The sequence below is a fragment of the Somniosus microcephalus genome, chromosome 12 (assembly GCF_052327205.1).
Source record: "Somniosus microcephalus isolate GS21.2 chromosome 12, FLI_Smic_1.0, whole genome shotgun sequence".
Taxonomy (NCBI): domain Eukaryota; kingdom Metazoa; phylum Chordata; class Chondrichthyes; order Squaliformes; family Somniosidae; genus Somniosus; species Somniosus microcephalus.
In genome coordinates, this window is record NC_140998.1 from 209902006 (window position 1) to 209921797 (window position 19792).

The 19792-nt window shown below is 59.7% G+C and overlaps 1 protein-coding gene across 4 annotated transcripts in view; it reads left to right on the forward strand.

Annotated features, from left to right (window-relative positions):
• The window catches only part of apoc2 (apolipoprotein C-II), a 66340-nt gene that overhangs the window by 45501 nt on the left and 1047 nt on the right, over positions 1–19792 (forward strand). For all 4 annotated transcript variants that reach the window (XM_086003988.1, XM_086003985.1, XM_086003987.1 and 1 more), the window contains 3 exons: positions 8175–8273; positions 10038–10111; positions 12972–13116. In XM_086003988.1, the coding sequence (XP_085860114.1) occupies positions 10057–10111; positions 12972–13116 (200 nt within the window). In that variant the 5' untranslated portion in view covers positions 8175–8273; positions 10038–10056. The remainder of the gene's footprint in view (positions 1–8174; positions 8274–10037; positions 10112–12971; positions 13117–19792) is intronic.

Sequence of the window (19792 nt, forward strand, 5' to 3'; positions counted from 1 at the left end):
CTAGTCCCCTAACTCACCCATTGCTGCCGAACCCTCCAGTACTCTAACTCTCTCATCGAAGCCCATCCCTCCAGTACCCTAACTCTCCCATCGAAGCCCATCCCTCCAGTACCCTAACTCTCCCATCGAAGCCCAACCCTCTAGTACCGTAACTCTCCCATCGAAGTTCATCCCTCCAGCACCCTAACTCTCCCATAGAAGCCCATCCCTCCAGTACCTTAACTCTCCCATCGAAACCCATTCCTCCAGTACCCTAACTCTCCCATCGAAGCCCATCCCTCCAGTACCCTAACTCTCCCATCGAATCCCATCCCTCTAGTACCCTAACTCTCCCATCGAAGCCCATCACCCCAGTACCCTAACTCTCCCATCGAAGCTCATCCCTCCAGTACCCTAACTCTCCCATCGAAGCCCATCCCTCCAGTACCCTAACTCTCCCATCGAAGCCCATCCCTCCAGTACCCTAACTCTCCCATCGAAGCCCATCCTTCCAGTACCCTAACTCTCCCATCAAAGCCCATCCCTCCAGTACCCTAACTCGCCCATCGAAGCCCATTCCTCCGGTACCCTAACTCTCTCATCGAAGCCCATCCCTCCAGTATCCTAACACACCCATCGAAGCCCATCCGTCCAGTATCCTAACTCTCCCCTTGAGGCCCATCGCTCCAGTACCCAAACTCTCCCATCGAAGCCCATCCCTCCAGTACCCTAACTCTCCCATCGAAGCCCATCCCTCCAGGACCCTAACTCTCCCATCGAAGCCCGTCACTCCAGTACCCTAACTCTCTCATCGAAGCCCATTCCTCTAGTACCCTAACACTCCCATCGAATCCCTAATTCGAATACCCTAACTCTCCCATCGAAGCCCATCCCTCCAGTACCCTAACTCTCCCATCGAAGCCCATCCCTCCAGTACCCTAACTCTCCCATCAAAGCCCATCACTCCAGCACCCTAACTCTCCCATCGAAGCCCATCCCTCCAGTACGCTAACTCACCCATCGATGCCCATCCCTCCAGTACCCTAACTCTCCCATCGAAGCCCATCCCTCCAGTACCCTAACTCTCCCATCGAATCCCATACCTCCAGTACCCTAACTCTCCCATCGTAGCCAATCCATCCAGTATCCTAACTCTCCCATCGAAGCCCATCCCTCCTGTACACTAACTCTCCCATTGAATCCCATCCCTCCAGTACCCTAACTCTCCATCGAAGCCCATCCCTCCAGTACCCTAACTCTCCCATCAAAGCCCATCCATCCAGTGCCCTAACTCTCCCATCAAAGCCCTTCGCTCCAGTACCCTAACTCTCCCATCGAAGCCCATCCCTCCAGTACCCTAACTCTCCCATCAAAACCCATCACTCCAGTACCCTAACTCTCCCATCAAAGCCCATCCCTCCAGTACCCTAACTCTCCCATCAAAGCCCATCCCTCCGGTACCCTAACTCTCCCATCGAAGCCCATCCCTCCAGTACCCTAACTCTCCCATCGAAGCCCATCGCTCCAGTACCCTAACTCTCCCATCGAAGCCCATCCCTCCAATACCCGAACTCTCCCATCGAAGCCCATCCCTCCAGTACCCTTACTCTCCCTTCGAAGCCCATCCCTCCAGTGCCCTAACTCTCCCATCGAAGCCCATCCCTCCAGTACCCTAACTCACCCATCGAAGCCCATCGCTCCAGTACCCTAACTCTCCCATTGAAGCCCATCCCTCCAGTACCCTAACTCTCCCATCGAAGCCCATCCCTCCAGTACCCTAACTCTCCCATCGAAGCCCAGCCCTCCAGTACCCTAACTCTCCCATTGAAGCCCATCCCTCCAGTGCCCTAACTCTCCCATCGAAGCCGATCCCTCCAGTACCCTAACTCTCCCATCGAAGACCATCACTCCAGTACCCTAACTCTCCCTTCGAAGCCCATCCCTCCAGTACCCCAACACTCCCATCGAAGCCCATCCCTCCAGTACCCTAACTCTCCCATCGAAGCCCATCTCTCCAGTACCCTAACTCTCCCATCGAAGCCCATCGCTCCAGTACCCTAACTCTCCCATCGAAGCCCATCCCTCCAGTGCCCTAACACTCCCATTGAAGCCCATCCCTCCAGTACCCTAACTCTCCCATCGAAGCTCATCGCTCCAGTACCCTAACTCTCCCATCGAAGCCCATCCCTCCAGTACCCTAACTCTGCCATCGAAGCCCATCGCTCCAGTACCCTAACTCTCCCATCGAAGCCCATCCCTCCAGTACCCTAACTCACCCTGCGAAGCCCATCCCTCCAGTGCCCTAACTCTCCCATCGAAGTCCATCCCTCCAGTACCCTAACTCTCCCATCGAAGCCCATCGCTCCAGTACCCTAGCTCACCCTTCGAAGCCCATCACTCCAGTACCCTAACTCTCCCATCGAAGCCCATCCCTCCAGTACCCTAACACTCCCATCGAAGCCCATCCCTCCAGTACCCTAACTCTCCCATCGAAGCCCATCCCTCCAGTACCCTAACTCTCCCATCGAAGCCCATCCCTGCAGTACCCTAAATCTTCCATCGCAGCCCATCCCTCTAGTCCCCTAACTCACCCATTGCTGCCGAACCCTCCAGTACTCTAACTCTCTCATCGAAGCCCATCCCTCCAGTACCCTAACTCTCCCATCGAAGCCCATCCCTCCAGTACCCTAACTCTCCCATCGAAGCCCAACCCTCTAGTACCGTAACTCTCCCATCGAAGTTCATCCCTCCAGCACCCTAACTCTCCCATAGAAGCCCATCCCTCCAGTACCTTAACTCTCCCATCGAAACCCATTCCTCCAGTACCCTAACTCTCCCATCGAAGCCCATCCCTCCAGTACCCTAACTCTCCCATCGAATCCCATCCCTCTAGTACCCTAACTCTCCCATCGAAGCCCATCACCCCAGTACCCTAACTCTCCCATCGAAGCCCATCCCTCCAGTACCCTAACTCTCCCATCGAAGCCCATCCCTCCAGTACCCTAACTCTCCCATCGAAGCCCATCCCTCCAGTACCCTAACTCTCCCATCGAAGCCCATCCTTCCAGTACCCTAACTCTCCCATCAAAGCCCATCCCTCCAGTACCCTAACTCGCCCATCGAAGCCCATTCCTCCGGTACCCTAACTCTCTCATCGAAGCCCATCCCTCCAGTATCCTAACACACCCATCGAAGCCCATCCCTCCAGTATCCTAACTCTCCCCTTGAGGCCCATCGCTCCAGTACCCAAACTCTCCCATCGAAGCCCATCCCTCCAGTACCCTAACTCTCCCATCGAAGCCCATCCCTCCAGGACCCTAACTCTCCCATCGAAGCCCATCACTCCAGTACCCTAACTCTCTCATCGAAGCCCATTCCTCTAGTACCCTAACACTCCCATCGAAGCCCTAATTCGAATACCCTAACTCTCCCATCGAAGCCCATCCCTCCAGTACCCTAACTCTCCCATCGAAGCCCATCCCTCCAGTACCCTAACACTCCCATCAAAGCCCATCACTCCAGCACCCTAACTCTCCCATCGAAGCCCATCCCTCCAGTACGCTAACTCACCCATCGATGCCCATCCCTCCAGTACCCTAACTCTCCCATCGAAGCCCATCCCTCCAGTACCCTAACTCTCCCATCGAATCCCATCCCTCCAGTACCCTAACTCTCCCATCGTAGCCAATCCATCCAGTACCCTAACTCTCCCATCGAAGCCCATCCCTCCTGTACACTAACTCTCCCATTGAATCCCATCCCTCCAGTACCCTAACTCTCCATCGAAGCCCATCCCTCCAGTACCCTAACTCTCCCATCAAAGCCCATCCATCCAGTGCCCTAACTCTCCCTTCAAAGCCCATCCCTCCAGTACCCTAACTCTCCCATCGAAGCCCATCCCTCCAGTACCCTAACTCTCCCATCAAAGCCCATCACTCCAGTACCCTAACTCTCCCATCAAAGCCCATCCCTCCAGTACCCTAACTCTCCCATCAAAGCCCATCCCTCCGGTACCCTAACTCTCCCATCGATGCCCATCCCTCCAGTACCCTAACGCTCCCATCGAAGCCCATCGCTCCAGTACCCTAACTCTCCCATCGAAGCCCATCCCTCCAATACCCGAACTCTCCCATCGAAGCCCATCCCTCCAGTACCCTTACTCTCCCTTCAAAGCCCATCCCTCCAGTGCCCTAACTCTCCCATCGAAGCCCATCCCTCCAGTACCCTAACTCACCCATCGAAGCCCATCGCTCCAGTACCCTAACTCTCCCATTGAAGCCCATCCCTCCAGTACCCTAACTCTCCCATCGAAGCCCAGCCCTCCAGTACCCTAACTCTCCCATTGAAGCCCATCCCTCCAGTACCCTAACTCTCCCATCGAAGCCCATCGCTCCAGTACCCTAACTCTCCCATCGAAGCCCATCGCTCCAGTACCCTAACTCACCCTTCAAAGCCCATCCCTCCAGTGCCCTAACTCTCCCATCGAAGCCGATCCCTCCAGTACCCTAACTCTCCCATCGAAGCCCATCACTCCAGTACCCTAACTCACCCTTCGAAGCCCATCCCTCCAGTACCCCAACACTCCCATCGAAGCCCATCCCTCCAGTACCCTAACTCTCCCATCGAAGCCCATCTCTCCAGTACCCTAACTCTCCCATCGAAGCCCATCGCTCCAGTACCCTAACTCTCCCATCGAAGCCCATCCCTCCAGTGCCCTAACACTCCCATTGAAGCCCATCCCTCCAGTACCCTAACTCTCCCATCGAAGCTCATCGCTCCAGTACCCTAACTCTCCCATCGAAGCCCATCCCTCCAGTACCCTAACTCTGCCATCGAAGCCCATCCCTCCAGTACCCTAACTCTCCCATCGAAGCCCATCCCTCCAGTACCCTAACTCACCCTGCGAAGCCCATCCCTCCAGTGCCCTAACTCTCCCATCGAAGTCCATCCCTCCAGTACCCTAACTCTCCCATCGAAGCCCATCGCTCCAGTACCCTAGCTCACCCTTCAAAGCCCATCACTCCAGTACCCTATCTCTCCCATCGAAGCCCATCCCTCCAGTACCCTAACTCTCCCATCGAAGCCCATCCCTCCAGTACCCTAACTCTCCCATCGAAGCCCATCCCTCCAGTACCCTAACTCTCCCATCGAAGCCCATCCCTCCAGTACCCTAACTCTCCCATCAAAGCCCATCCCTCCAGTACCCTAACTCTCTCATCGAAGCCCATTGCTCCAGTACCCTAACACACCCTTCGAAGCCCATCCCTCCAGTACCCTAACTCTCACATCGAAGCCCATCGCTCCAGTACCCTAACTCACCCTTCGAAGCCCATTACTCCAGTACCCTAACTCTCCCATCGAAGCCCATCCCTCCAGTACCCTAACTCTCTCATCGAAGCCCATTGCTCCAGTACCCTAACTCACCCTTCGAAGCCCATCCCTCCAGTACCCTAACTCTCCCATCGAAGCCCATCGCTCCAGTACCCTAACTCACCCTTCGAAGCCCATCCCTCCAGTACCCTAACTCTCCCATCGAAGCTCATCCCTCCAGTACCCTAACTCTCCCATCGAAGCCCATCCCTCCAGTACCCTAACTCACCCTTCGAAGCCCATCCCTCCAGTGCCCTCACTCTCCCATCGAAGCCCATTGCTCCAGTACCCTAACTCACCCTTCGAAGCCCATCCCTCCAGTACCCTAACTCTCCCATCGAAGCCCATCGCTCCAGTACCCTAACTCACCCTTCGAAGCCCATCCCTCCAGTACCCTAACTCTCCCATCGAAGCTCATCCCTCCAGTAACCTAACTCTCCCATCGAAGCCCATCCCTCCAGTACCCTAACTCACCCTTCGAAGCCCATCCCTCCAGTGCCCTCACTCTCCCATCGAAGCCCATCCCTCCAGTACCCTAACTCACCCATCGAAGCCCATCGCTCCAGTACCCTAACTCTCCCATCGAAGCCCATCCCTCCAGTACCCTAACTCTCTCATCGAAGCCCATTGCTCCAGTACCCTAACTCTCCCATCGAAGCCCATCCCTCCAGTACCCTAACTCTCCCATCGAAGCCCATCCCTCCAGTTCCCTAACTCTCCCATCGAAGCCCATCCCTCCAGTACCCTAACTCCCCCATCGAAGCCCATCCCTCCAATAACCTAACTCTCCCATCGATACCCATCCCTCCTGTACCCTAACTCCCCCATCGAAGCCCATCCCTCCAGTTCCCTAACTCTCCCATCGAAGCCCATCCCTCCAGTACCCTAACTCCCCCATCGAAGCCCATCCCTCCAGTACCCTAACTCTCCCATCGAAGCCCATCCCTCCAGTACCCTAACTCTCCCATCGAAGCCCATCCCTCCAGTACCCTAACTCTCCCTTCGAAGCCCATCCCTCCAGTACCCTAACTCCCCCATCGAAGCCCATCCCTCCAGTTCCCTAACTCTCCCATCGAAGCCCATCCCTCCAGTACCCTAACTCTCCCATCGAAGCCCATCCCTCCAGTACCCTAACTCTCTCAGCGAAGCCCATCCCTCCAGTACCCTAACTCTCCCATCGAAGCCCATCCCTCCAGTACCCTAACTCTCCCATCAAAGCCCATCCCTCCAGTACCCTAACTCTCTCATCGAAGCCCATTGTTCCAGTACCCTAACTCACCCTTCAAAGCCCATCCCTCCAGTACCCTAACTCTCACATCGAAGCCCATCGCTCCAGTACCCTAACTCACCCTTCGAAGCCCATCACTCCAGTACCCTAACTCTCCCATCGAAGCCCATCCCTCCAGTACCCTAACTCTCTCATCGAAGCCCATTGCTCCAGTACCCTAACTCACCCTTCGAAGCCCATCCCTCCAGTACCCTAACTCTCCTATCGAAGCCCATCGCTCCAGTACCCTAACTCACCCTTCGAAGCCCATCCCTCCAGTACCCTAACTCTCCCATTGAAGCTCATCCCTCCAGTACCCTAACTCTCCCATCGAAGCCCATCCCTCCAGTACCCTAACTCACCCTTCGAAGCCCATCCCTCCAGTGCCCTCACTCTCCCATCGAAGCCCATCCCTCCAGTACCCTAACTCACCCATCGAAGCCCATCGCTCCAGTACCCTAACTCACCCTTCGAAGCCCATCCCTCCAGCACCCTAACTCTCCCATCGAAGCCCATCCCTCCAGTACCCTAACTCTCCCATCGAAGCCCATCTCTCCAGTTCCCTAACTCTCCAATCGAAGCCCATCCCTCCAGTACCCTAACTCTCCCATCGAAGCCCATCCCTCCTGTACCCTAACTCTCCCATCGAAGCCCATCCCTCCAGTTCCCTAACTCTCCCATCGAAGCCCATCCCTCCAGTACCCTAACTCCCCCATCGAAGCCCATCCCTCCAGTACCCTAACTCTCCCATCGAAACCCATCCCTCCTGTACCCTAACTCCCCCATCGAAGCCCATCCCTCCAGTTCCCTAACTCTCCCATCGAAGCCCATCCCTCCAGTACCCTAACTCCCCCATCGAAGCCCATCCCTCCAGTACCCTAACTCTCCCATCGAAGCCCATCCCTCCAGTACCCTAACTCTCCCATCGAAGCCCATCCCTCCAGTACCCTAACTCTCCCTTTGAAGCCCATCCCTCCAGTACCCTAACTCCCCCATCGAAGCCCATCCCTCCAGTTCCCTAACTCTCCCATCGAAGCCCATCCCTCCAGTACCCTAACTCTCCCATCGAAGCCCATCCCTCCAGTACCCTAACTCTCTCAGCGAAGCCCATCCCTCCAGTACCCTAACTCTCCCATCGAAGCCCATCCCTCCAGTACCCTAACTCTCCCATCGAAGTCCATCCCTCCAGTACCCTAACTCTCCCATCGAAGCCCATCCCTCCAGTACCCTAACTCTCTCAGCGAAGCCCATCCCTCCAGTACCCTAACTCACCCATCGAAGCCCATTGATCCACTATTTGGAAGAAGAGCAGGGGGGAGTTCTCCCCGGTGTCCTGGGTCAAGGTTTATCCCTCAACCAACATCACTAAAACAGATGATCTGATCATTATCACATTGCTGTTTGTGGGAGCTTGCTGTGCTCAAATTGGCTGCTGCGTTTCCCACATTACAACAGTGACCACACTTCACAAGTACTTCATTGGTAGGAAAGTGTTTTGGGACATCCTGAGGTCATGAAAGTAGGTATAGAAATTGAAATTTTTCTTTTAATTGTTTAGCCCATCTATTAAACAACCTCTCTCTGACGGAAGACATCAAGCGTTCTGGTGGACATCCTACGATCTCTCTCCACCATCAACCAGCCACGTGCAAGAGAGGTAAGCGATCGGATGGACCCTTCCCATGCATCCTTGATGGCAGCTATACCCAGGCCCAAAAAGAAGTCCCACTTGGAGGTCCTCTGATCTGCTGGTTACTTCCCCTGTACGCACCTGGTGACAAGAAAAAACAACTTATATATCCCGCGCCTTTAACGTAGTAAAACGTCCCAGGGCACTTCACTGGAGCGTAAATCAGACAAAATCTGACACCGAGCCACATCGGGAGATATTAAGACGGGAGATCAAAAGCTTGGTCAAAGAGGTCAATTTTAAGGAGCGCCTTAAAGGAGGAGAGAGAGAGGCAGAGAGGTTTAGGGAGGGAATTCCAGAGCTCGGGGCCCAGGCGGCTGAAGGCCCCGATGGTGGAGCGATGGAAATCGGGGGATGTGCAAGAGGCCGGAATTGGAGGAGCGCAGAGATCTGGGAGGGTTGTAGGGGCTGGAGGAGGTTACAGAGATAGGGAGGGTTGTAGGGGCTGGAGGAGGTTAGAGAGATAGGGAGGGTTGTAGGGGCTGGAGGAGGTTACAGAGATAGGGAGGGTTGTAGGGGCTGGAGGAGGTTACAGAGAATGAGAGGGTTGTAGGGGCTGGAGGAGGTTACAGAGATAGGGAGAGTTGTAGGGGCTGGAGGAGGTTACAGAGATAGGGAGAGTTGTAGGGGCTGGAGGAGGTTACAGAGATAGGGAGAGTTGTAGGGGCTGGAGGAGGTTACAGAGATAGGGAGGGTTGTAGGGGCTGGAGGAGGTTACAGAGATAGAGAGGGTTGTAGGGGCTGGAGGAGGTTACAGAGATAGAGAGGGTTGTAGGGGCTGGAGGAGGTTACAGAGATAGGGAGGGTTGTAGGGGCTGGAGGAGGTTACAGAGATAGGGAGGGTTGTAGGGGCTGGAGGAGGTTACAGAGATAGAGAGGGTTGTAGGGGCTGGAGGAGGTTACAGAGATAGGGAGGGTTGTAGGGCCTGGAGGAGGTTACAGAGTTAGGGAGTGTTGTAGGGGCTGGAGGAGGTTACAGAGATAGGGAGGGTTGTAGGGGCTGGAGGAGGTTACAGAGATAGGGAGGGTTGTAGGGGCTGGAGGAGGTTACAAAGATAGGGAGGGTTGTAGGGGCTGGAGGAGGTTACAGAGATAGGGAGGGTTGTAGGGGCTGGAGGAGGTTACAGAGATAGGGAGGGTTGTAGGGGCTGGAGGAGGTTACAGAGATAGGGAAGGTTGTAGGGGCTGGAGGAATTACAGTGATAGGGAGAGTTGTAGGGGGCTGGAGGAGATTACAGAGATAGGGAGGGTTGTAGGGGCTGGAGGAGGTTACAGAGATAGGGTGGGTTGTAGGGGGCTGGAGGAGGTTACAGTGATAGGGAGGGTTGTAGGGGCTGGAGGAGGTTACAGAGATAGGGAGGGTTGTAGGGGGCTGGAGGAGGTTACAGAGATAGGGAGGGTTGTAGGGGGCTGGAGGAGGTTACAGAGATAGGGAGGGTTGCAGGGGGCTGGAGGAGGTTACAGAGATAGGGAGGAGCAAGGGCCATGGAGGGGTTTGTAGACGAGGATGAGAATTTTAAAATCGAGGCGTTGCCGGACCGGGAGCCAGTGTAGGTCGGCTAGCCAGAGGGGGTGCTGGGTGATCAAGACTCGGTGCGAGTTAGGACTCGGGGGCAGCAGTCTCGAACCAGAAACTGAACGCATGTCAGTAAATAGAGAAGGGGGTTTCTTTACTGCCTTGGTCATGGAGAGGGGCGGGAGCCCGCGTGACACAGTTGCTTGTTGTTGCAGGTCGGTGGCGGGTGCCAGAATGAAGCCGGCGGTGGTCGCCTTGGCTGTGATCGTGCTCGCGGTGTGCTGCTGTGGTAAGATGACCCTTCTCCTGGTGCTCGCTCCATCCTCGGTGCTCGAGAGGGCCAGGGTCGCCGGTCGCACTTGTGGGGGCGGGAGCGGGGGCACGGGGAGAGATTAGAAGATTGGGAGCCTCCGCCTACCGAAGGAGAATCGGGTGGTCCCCATTCCTGGCCCCGCCCCCTCATCATCACTCCCGGCCCCGCCCCCTCATCATCACTCCCGGCCCCGCCCCCTTATCATCACTCCTGGCCCCGCCCCCTCATCATCACTCCCAGCCCCTCCCCCTCATCATCACTCGTGACCCCTCCCCCTCATCATCACTCCTGGCCCTGCCCACCTGATCACCATTCCTGGCCCCGCCCCCTCATCACCATTCCCAGACCCGCCCCCTCATCATCACTCGCGGCCCCTCCCCCTTATCATCACTCCTGGCCCCGCCCCCTCATCATCACTCCTGGCCCCGCCCCCTCATCCTCACTCCCAGCCCCTCCCCCTCATCATCACTCGCGGCCCCGCCCCCTCATCATCACTCCTGGCCCCACCCACCTAATCACCATTCCTGGCCCCGCCCCCTCATCACCATTCCCAGACCCGCCCCCTCATCATCATTCCCGGCCCCGCTCCCTCGTCACCATTCCTGGCCCCGCCCCCTCATCACCATTCCTGGCCCCGCCCCCTCATCACCATTCCCAGCCCTGCCGCTCATCATCATTCCCAGCCCCGCCCCCGTCATCACCATTCCCAACCCCACCCCCTCATCATCATTCCTGGCCCCGGCCCCTCATCATTCCTAGCCCCGCCCCCTCATCATTCCCAGCCCCGCCCCCTCATCACCATTCCAGGCCCCGCCCCCTCAGCATCACTCCCGGCCCCGCCCCCTCATCACCATTCCCGGCCCCGCACCCGCATCACTCCCGATTTCGCCCCCTCATCACCATTCCTGGCCCCGCCCCCTCATCACCATTCCTGGCCCCGCCCACTCATCACCATTCCTGGCCACGCCCCCTCATCACCATTCCCAGCCCCGCCCCCTCTGCACCATTCCTGGACCCACCCCCTCATCACCATTCCTGGCCCCACCCCCACATCACCATTCCTGGACCCGCCCCCGAATCACCATTCCCAGCCCCGCCCCCTCATCACCGTTCCTGGCCCCGCCCCTCATCACCATTCCTGGCCCCGCCCCCTCATCACCATTCTTGGCACCGCCCCCTCATCACCATTGTTGGCCCCCGCCCTCATCACCATTGCTGGCCCCGCCCCCTCATCACCATTCCCAGATCCGCCCCCTCATCCCCATTGCTGGCCCCGCCCCCTCATCGCCGTTCCTGGCCCCGCCCACTCATCACCATTCCCAGCCCCGCCCCCTCGTCACCGTTCCTGGCCCCGGCCCTCATCACCATTCCCAGCCCCGCCCCCTCATCACCATTCCAAGCCCCACCCCCTCATCACCATTCCTGGCCCCGCCCCCTCATCACCATTCCTGGCCCCGCCCCCGCATCACCATTGCCGGCCCCGCCTCCTCATCACCATTCCTGGTCCCGCCTCCTCATCACCATTCCTGGTCCCGCCCCCTCATCAACATTCCTGGCCCCGCCCCCTCATCACCATTGCCGGCCCCGCCCCCTCATCACCATTCCCGGCCCCGCCTCCTCATCACCATTCCTGGCCCCGCCCCCTCATCAACATCCCTGGCCCCGCCCCCTCATCACCATTGCTGGACCCGCACCCATCACCATTCCTGGCCCCGCCCCCTCATCACCATTCCTGGCCCCGCCCCATCACCATTCCTGGCCCCGCCCCATCACCATTCCTGGCCCCGCCCCCATCACCATTGCTGGCCACGCCCACTGATCACCATTCCCGGCCCCGCCCACTCATCACCATTCCCAGCCCTGCCCCCATCACCATTCCTGGCCCTGCCCCCTCATCGCCATTCCTGGCCCCGCCACCTCATCACCATTGCTGGCCCCGCCCCCTCATCACCATTCCCAGTCCCGCCCCCTCATCACCATTGCTGGCCCCGCCCCCTCATTACCATTGCTGGCCCCACCCTCTCATCACCATTCCCAGTCCCTCCCCCTCATCACCATTCCCATCCCCGCCCCCTCATCACCATTCCCAGCCCCGCCCCCTCATCATCATTCCTGGCCCCGCCCCCTCATCACCATTCCTGGCCCCGCCCCCGCATCTTCATTCCTGGTCCCGCCCCCTCATCACCATTCCTGGCCCCGCCCCCTCATCACCATTCCTGGCCCCGCCCCTCATCACCATTCCTGGCCCCGCCTCCTCATCACCATTCCTGGCCCCGCCCCCTCATCACCATCCCTGGTCCCGCCCCTTCATCACCATTCCCAGCCCCGCCCCCTCATCACCATTCCTGGCCCCGCCCCTCATCACCATTCCTGGCCCCGCCCCCATCACCATTCCTGGCCCCGCCCCCTCATCACCATTGCTGGCCCCGCCCCCTCATCACCATTGCTGCCCCGCCCCCTCATCACCATTCCCGGCCCCACCCCCTCATCACCATTGCTGGCCCCGCCCCCTCCTCACCATTCCTGGCCCCGCCCCCTCCTCACCATTCCTGGCCCCGCCCCCTCCTCACCATTCCCGGACCCGCCCCCCTCATCACCTTTAATTGAGGCTCCGCGACTTCATTCTTATCTTCTGTTTCCTTCTTTCTTTCATTCTCTCTTTCTCTCTCTCATTCCTTCTTTCTTTCTTACTTTCTCTCTTTCATTCTCTCTTCCCTTCGTTCTCTCTTTTTTCCTTTCTTTCTATCTCTCTCTCTTTCTTTCTTCCCTTCTTGCTCCCTCCACCCTCACCCCCTTCCTTGCCTCCAATGATAGCACCTTGCTTTGTGTTCTGCAGAAACCTCAGCTTTAAGTGAGTTGACGGTCCAGACTGAGGAAGGCGGTGTTGCGGAGACACTACAGAATTACTGGGACAACGCGTCCACCCAAGTGACACAATGGATCGACGCGGTATCTTTGTCATCAGCAAGCCAAATTGTCAAGTAAGTGCTGAGTGAGGGGGTGAAGCAGCGACACCGAAAACACGTTCCAAATAACTGCCCCATTTCTGCAGAATCCCGGAGGCAGATTCCTCAGCGCCAGTACTGAGGAAAGCTGCACTGTCGGAGGGGCAGTACTGAGGGAGCACCGCACTGTCAGAGGGGCCGTACTGAGGGAACGCCACACTGTCAGAGGGGCAGTACAGATGGAGCGCCACACTGTCAGAGGGGCCGAGCTGAGGGAACGCCACACTGTCAAAGGGGCAGTACAGATGGAGCGCCGCATTGTCAGAGGGGCCGTACTGAGGGAACGCCACACTGTCAGAGGGGCAGTACAGATGGAGCGCCGCTCTGTCGGAGGGGCGGTACTGAGGGAGCACCGCACTGTCGGCGGGGCGGTACTGAGGGAGCGCCGCACTGTCGGAGGGGCAGTACTGAGGGAACGCCACACTGTCAGAGGGGCAGTACAGATGGAGCGCCGATCTGTCGGAGGGGCGGTACTGAGGGAGCACCGCACTGTTGGAGGGGCGGTACTGAGGGAGCGCCGCACTGTCGGAGGGGCGGTACTGAGGGAGCGCTGCACTGTCGGAGGGGCAGTACTAAGGGAGCACTGCACTGTTGGAGGGGCAGTACTGAGGGAGCGCCGCACTGTTGGAGGGGCAGCACTGAGCGAGCGCTGCGCTGTCAGAGGTTCAGTACTGAGGGAGTGCCGCTCTGTCAGTGGGCGGAACTGAGGGAGCGCCGCACTGTCGGAGGGGCAGTACTGAGGGGGCGCCGCACTGTTGGAGGGACAGTACTGAAGGAGCACCACACAGTCGGAGGGGCAGTACTGAGGGAGCGCTGCACTGTCGGAGGGGCAGTACTGAGGGAGCGCAGCACTGTCGGAGGGGCACTACTGAGGGAGTGCCGCTCTGTCGGAGGTGCAGTACTGAGGGAGCGCCGCACAGTCGGAGGGTCAGTACTGAGGGAGCGCCGCACTGTCGGAGGGGCAGTGCTGAGTGAGCGCAACACTGTCGGAGGGGCAGCAATGAGGGAGCACCGTGCTGTCGGAGGGGCAGTACTGAAGGAGCGTCGCACTGTCGGAGGGGCAGCACTGAGGGAGCACTGCACTGTCGGAGGGGCAGCACTGAGGGAGCACTGCACTGTCGGAGGGGCAATACAGAGGGAGCGCCACACCGTCGGAGGGGCAGTACCGAGGGAGCGCCGCACTGTCGGAGGGGCAGTACTGAGGGAGCACCACACTGTCGGAGGGGCAGTACTGAGGGAGCGCCGCACTGTCGGAGGGGCAGCACTGAGGGAGCGCCGCAGTGTCGGAGGGGCAATATTGAGGGAGCGCTGCACTGTTGGAGGGGCAGTACTAAGGGAGCACTGCACTTTTGGGGGGTCAGTACTGAGGGAGCGCCGCACTGTTGGAGGGGCAGTACTGAGGGAGCGCTGCCCTGTCAGAGGCTCAGTCCTGAGGGAGTGCCGCTCTGTCTGTGGGCGGCATTGAGGTAGCTCCGCACTGTCGAAGCGGCAGTACTGAGGGAGCGCCGCACTGTCGGAGGGGCGGTACTGAGGGAGCGCCGCACTGTCGGAGGGGCGGTACTTACGGAGCGGCGCACTGTCGGTGGGTCAGTACTGAGTGAGCGTCACACTGTCGGAGGGGCGGTACTGAGGGAGCGCCGCACTGTCGGAGGGGCGGTACTGAGGGAGCGCCGCACTGTCGGTGGGGCGGTACTGAGGGAGCGCCGCGCTGTCGGAGGGGCGGTACTGAGGGAGCGCCGCACTGTCGTAGGGGCAGTACTGAGGGAGCGCAGCACTGTCGGAGGGGCACTACTGAGGGAGTGCTGCACTGTCGGAGGGGCAAAATTGAGGGAGCGCTGCACTGTTGGAGGGGCAGTACTAATGGAGCACTGCACTGTCGGAGGGACAGTACTGAGGGAGCACCGCACTGCTGGTGGGGCAGTGCTGAGGGAGCGCTGCACTGTCGGAGGGTCACTACTGATGGAGCGGCGCACTGTCGGAGGGGCAGTACTGAGTGAGCGTCACACTGTCAGAGGGGCAGTACAGATGGAGCGCCGCACTGTCGGAGGGGCAGTACTGAGGGAGCGCCGCACTTTTGGAGGGGCGGTATTGAGGGAGCGCCGCACTGTCGGAGGGGTGGTACTGAGGGAGCGCCGCACTGTCGGAGGGGCGATACTGAGGGAGCGCCGCACTGTTGGAGGGGCAGTACTAATGGAGCGCTGCACTGTCGGAGGGGCAGTACTGAGGGAGCGCCGCACTGCTGGTGGGGCAGTGCTGAGGGAGCGCCGCACTGTCGGAGGGGCGGTACTGAGGGAGCGCCGCACTGTCGGAGGGGCGGTACTGAGGGAGCGCCGCACTGTCGGAGGGGCGGTACTGATGGAGCGCCGCATTGTTGGAGGGGCAGTACTGAGGGAGCACCGCACTGTCAGAGGGTCAGTACTGAGGGAGTGCCGCTCTGTCGGAGGTGCAGTACTGAGGGAGCGCCGCACTGTCGGAGGGTCAGTACTGAGGGAGCGCCGCTCTTTCGGAGGGGCAGTGCTGAGTGAGCGCAACACTGTCGGAGGGGCAGCACTGAGGGAGCGCCGTGCTGTCGGAGGGGCAGTACTGAGGGAGCGTCGCACTGTCGGAGGGGCAGCACTGAGGGTGCACTGCACTGTCGGAGGGGCAATACAGAGGGAGCGCCACACCGTCGGAGGGGCAGTACCGAGGGAGCGCCGCACTGTCGGAGGGGCAGTACTGAGGGAGCACCACACTGTCGGAGGGGCAGTACTGAGGGAACGCTGCACTGTCGGAGGGGCAGCACTGAGGGAGCGCCGCAGTGTCGGAGGGGCAATATTGAGGGAGCGCTGCACTGTTGGAGGGGCAGTACTAAGGGAGCACTGCACTTTTGGAGGGGCAGTACTGAGGGAGTGCCGCACTGTTGGATGGGCAGTATAGAGGGAGCGCTGCCCTGTCAGAGGCTCAGTACTGAAGGAGCGCCGCACTGTCGGAGCGGCAGTACTGAGGGAGCACCACACAGTCGGAGAGGCAGTACTGAGGGAGCGCCGCACTTTCGGAGGGGCAGTACTGAGGGAGCGCAGCACTGTCGGAGGGGCAGTACCGAGGGAGCGCCGCACTGTCGGAGGGGCAGTACTGAGGGAGCACCACACTGTCGGAGGGGCAGTACTGAGGGAGCGCCGCACTGTCGAAGGGGCAGTACTGAGGGAGCGCAGCACTGTCGGAGGGGCAGTACTGAGGGAGTGCCGCACTGTCGGACGTGCAATATTGAGGGAGCGCTGCACTGTTGGAGAGGCAGTACTAAGGGAGCACTGCACTGTCGGAGGGGCAGTACTGAGGGAGCGCCGCACTGTTGGTGGGGCAGTGCTGAGGGAGCGCCGCACTGTCAGAGTGTCAGTACTGATGGAGCGCCACAGTGTTGGAGGGGCAGTACTGAGGGAGCTCTGCCCTGTCACAGTCTCAGTACTGATGGAGTGATGCTTTGTCGGAGGGGCAGTACTGAGGGAGCGCCACACTGTCGGAGGGGCGGTACTGAGGGAGCGCCGCACTGTCGGAGGGGCGGTACTGAGGGAGCGCCACACTGTCGGAGGGGCGGTACTGAGGGAGCGCCGCACTGTCGGAGGTGCGGTACTGAGGGAGCGCCGCACTGTCGGAGGGGCGGTGCTTACGGAGCGCCGCACTGTTGGTGGGGCAGTGCTGAGGGAGCGCCGCACTGTCAGAGTGTCAGTACTGATGGAGCGCCACAGTGTTGGAGGGGCAGTACTGAGGGAGCTCTGCCCTGTCACAGTCTCAGTACTGATGGAGTGATGCTTTGTCGGAGGGGCAGTACTGAGGGAGCGCCACACTGTCGGAGGGGCGGTACTGAGGGAGCGCCGCACTGTCGGAGGGGCGGTACTGAGGGAGCGCCGCACTGTCGGAGGGGCGGTACTTACGGAGCGGCGCACTGTTGGTGGGTCAGTACTGAGGGAGCGGCGCACTGTCGGAGGGGCAGTACTGAGTGAGCGTCACACTGTCGGAGGGGCAGTACTGAGGGAGCGCCGCACTGTTGGTGGGGCAGTGCTGAGGGAATGCCGCACTGTCGGAGGGGCGGTACTGAGGGAGCGCCGCACTGTCGGAGGGGCGGTACTGAGGGAGCGCCGCACTGTCGGAGGGGTTGTACTGATGGGGCGCCGCACTGTTGGAGGGGCAGTACTGAGGGAGCACCACACTGTCGGAGGGGCAGTGCTGAGGGAGCGCCGCACTGTCGAAGGGGCAGTACTGAGGGAGTGCAGCACTGTCGGAGGGGCAGTACTGAGGGAGTGCCGCACTGTCGGAGGGGCAATATTGAGGGAGTGCTGCGCTGTTGGAGGGGCAGTACTAAGGGAGCACTGCACTGTCGGAGGGGCAGTACTGAAGGAGCGCCGCACTTTTGGTGGGGCAGAGCTGAGGGAGCGCTGCACTGTCGGAGGGTCAGCACTGATGGAGCGCCGCACTGTTGGAGGGGCAGTACTGAGGGAGCGCTGCCCTGTCACAGTCTCAGTACTGAGGGAGTGCCGCTCTGTCGGAGGGGTGGTACTGAGGGAGCGCCGCACTGTCAGAGGTGCGGTACTTACTGAGTGGCGCACTGTCGGTGGGTTAGTACTGAGGGAGCGGCGCACTGTCGGAGGGGCAGTACTGAGGGAGCGCCACACTGTCGGAGGGGCAGTACTGAGGGAGCGCCGCACTGTTGGTGGGGCAGTGCTGAGGGAACGCCGCACTGTCAGAGTGGTAGTACAGATGGAGAGGGGCAGTACTGAGGGAGCGGCGCACTGTCGGAGGGGCAGTACTGAGGGAGCGCCACACTGTCGGAGGGGCAGTACTGAGGGAGCGCCGCACTGTCGGAGGGGCGATACTGAGGGAGCACCGCACTGTCGGAGGGGCGGTACTGAGGGAGCGCCGCACTGTCGGAGGGGCGGTACTGAGGGAGCGTCGCATTGTCGGAGGGGCGGTACTGATGGAGCGCCGCACTGTTGGAGGTGCAGTACCGCGGGAGCGCCGCACTGTCGGAGGGTCAGTACTGAGGGAGCGCCGCACTGTCGGAGGGGCAGTACTAAGGGAGCGCAACACTGTCGGAGGGGCAGCACTGAGGGAGCGCCGCGCTGTCGGAGGGGCAGTACTGAGGGAGCGCCGCACTGTCGGAGGGGCAGCACTGAGGGAGCACTGCACTGTCGGAGGGGCAGCACTGAGGGAGCGCTGCACAGTCGGAGGGGCAATATTGAGGGAGCGCTGCACTGTCGGAGGGGCAGTAGTGAGGGAGCGCCGCACTGTTGGAGGGGCAGTACTGAGGAAGCGGTGCCCTGTCAGAGGCTCAGTACTGAGGGAGCGCCGCTCTGTCGGTGGGCGGTACTGAGGTAGCGCCACACTGTCGGAGGGGCAGTACTGAGGGAGCGCCACACTGTTGGAGGGGCAGCACTGAGGGAGCGCCGCACTGTCGGAGTGGCAGTACTGAGGGAGCACCACACAGTCGGAGCGGCAGTACTGAGGGACCACCGCACTTTCGATAGGGCAGTACTGAGGGAGCGCAGCACTGTCGGAGGGGCAGTACTGAGGGAGTGCCGCACTGTCGGAGGGGCAATATTGAGGGAGCGCTGCACTGTTGGAGGGGCAGTACTACGGGAGCACTGCACTGTCGGAGGGGCAGTACTGAGGGAGCGCCGCACTGTTGGTGGGGCAGTGCTGAGGGAGCGCCGAACTGTCGGAGGGTCAGTACAGAGGGAGCGCTGCGCTGTTGGAGGGGCAGTACTGAGGGAGCGCCGCACTGTCGGAGGGGCAGTACTGAGGGAGCGTCGCACTGTCGGAGGGGCTGCACTGAGGGAGTGCCACCCTGTTCGAGGGGATATTGTAGAGGGAGCTTTACTCAGTATCCAACCCATGCTGTACCTGCCCTGGGAGTGCTTGTTGGGACACTGTAAAGGGAGCTTTACTTTGCATCTAACCCGTGCTGTAACTGCCCTGGGAGTGTTTGATGGGGACAGTGTAGAGGGAGCTTTATTCTGTATCTAACCCGTGCGGTACCTGCCCTGGGAGTGTTTGACGGGACAGTGTAGAGGGAGCTTTAATCTGTATCTAAACCGTGCTGTACCTGCCCTGGAAGTGTTTGATGGGACAGTGTAGAGGGAGCTTTATTCTGTATCTAACCCGTGCTGTACCTGCCCTGGGAGTGTTTGATGGGACAGTGTAGAGGGAGCTTTACTCTGTAACTAACCCCGTGCTGGAGCTGCCCAGGGAGTGTTTGATGGGACAGTGTAGAGGGAGCTTTACTCTGTATCTAACCCCGTGCTGTACCTGCCCTGGGAGTGTGTGAAGGGACAGTGTAGAGGGAGCTTTACTCTGTAACTAGCCCATGATGCACGTGCCCTGGGAATGTTTGATGGGACATTGTAGAGGGAGCTTTACTCTGTATCTAACCTGTGCTGTACCTGCCCTGGGAGTGTTTGATGTGACAGTGTAGAGGGAGCTTTACTCTGTATCTAACCCGTGCTGTACCTGCCCTGGGAGTGTTTGATGGGACAGTGTAGAGGGAGCTTTGCTCTGTATCTAACCCGTGCTGTGCCTGCCCTGGGCGTGTTTGATAGGGACATTGTAGTGGGTGCTTTACTCTGTATCTAACCCGTGTTGAACCTGCCCTGGGAGTGTTTGATGTGCCAGTGTAGATGGA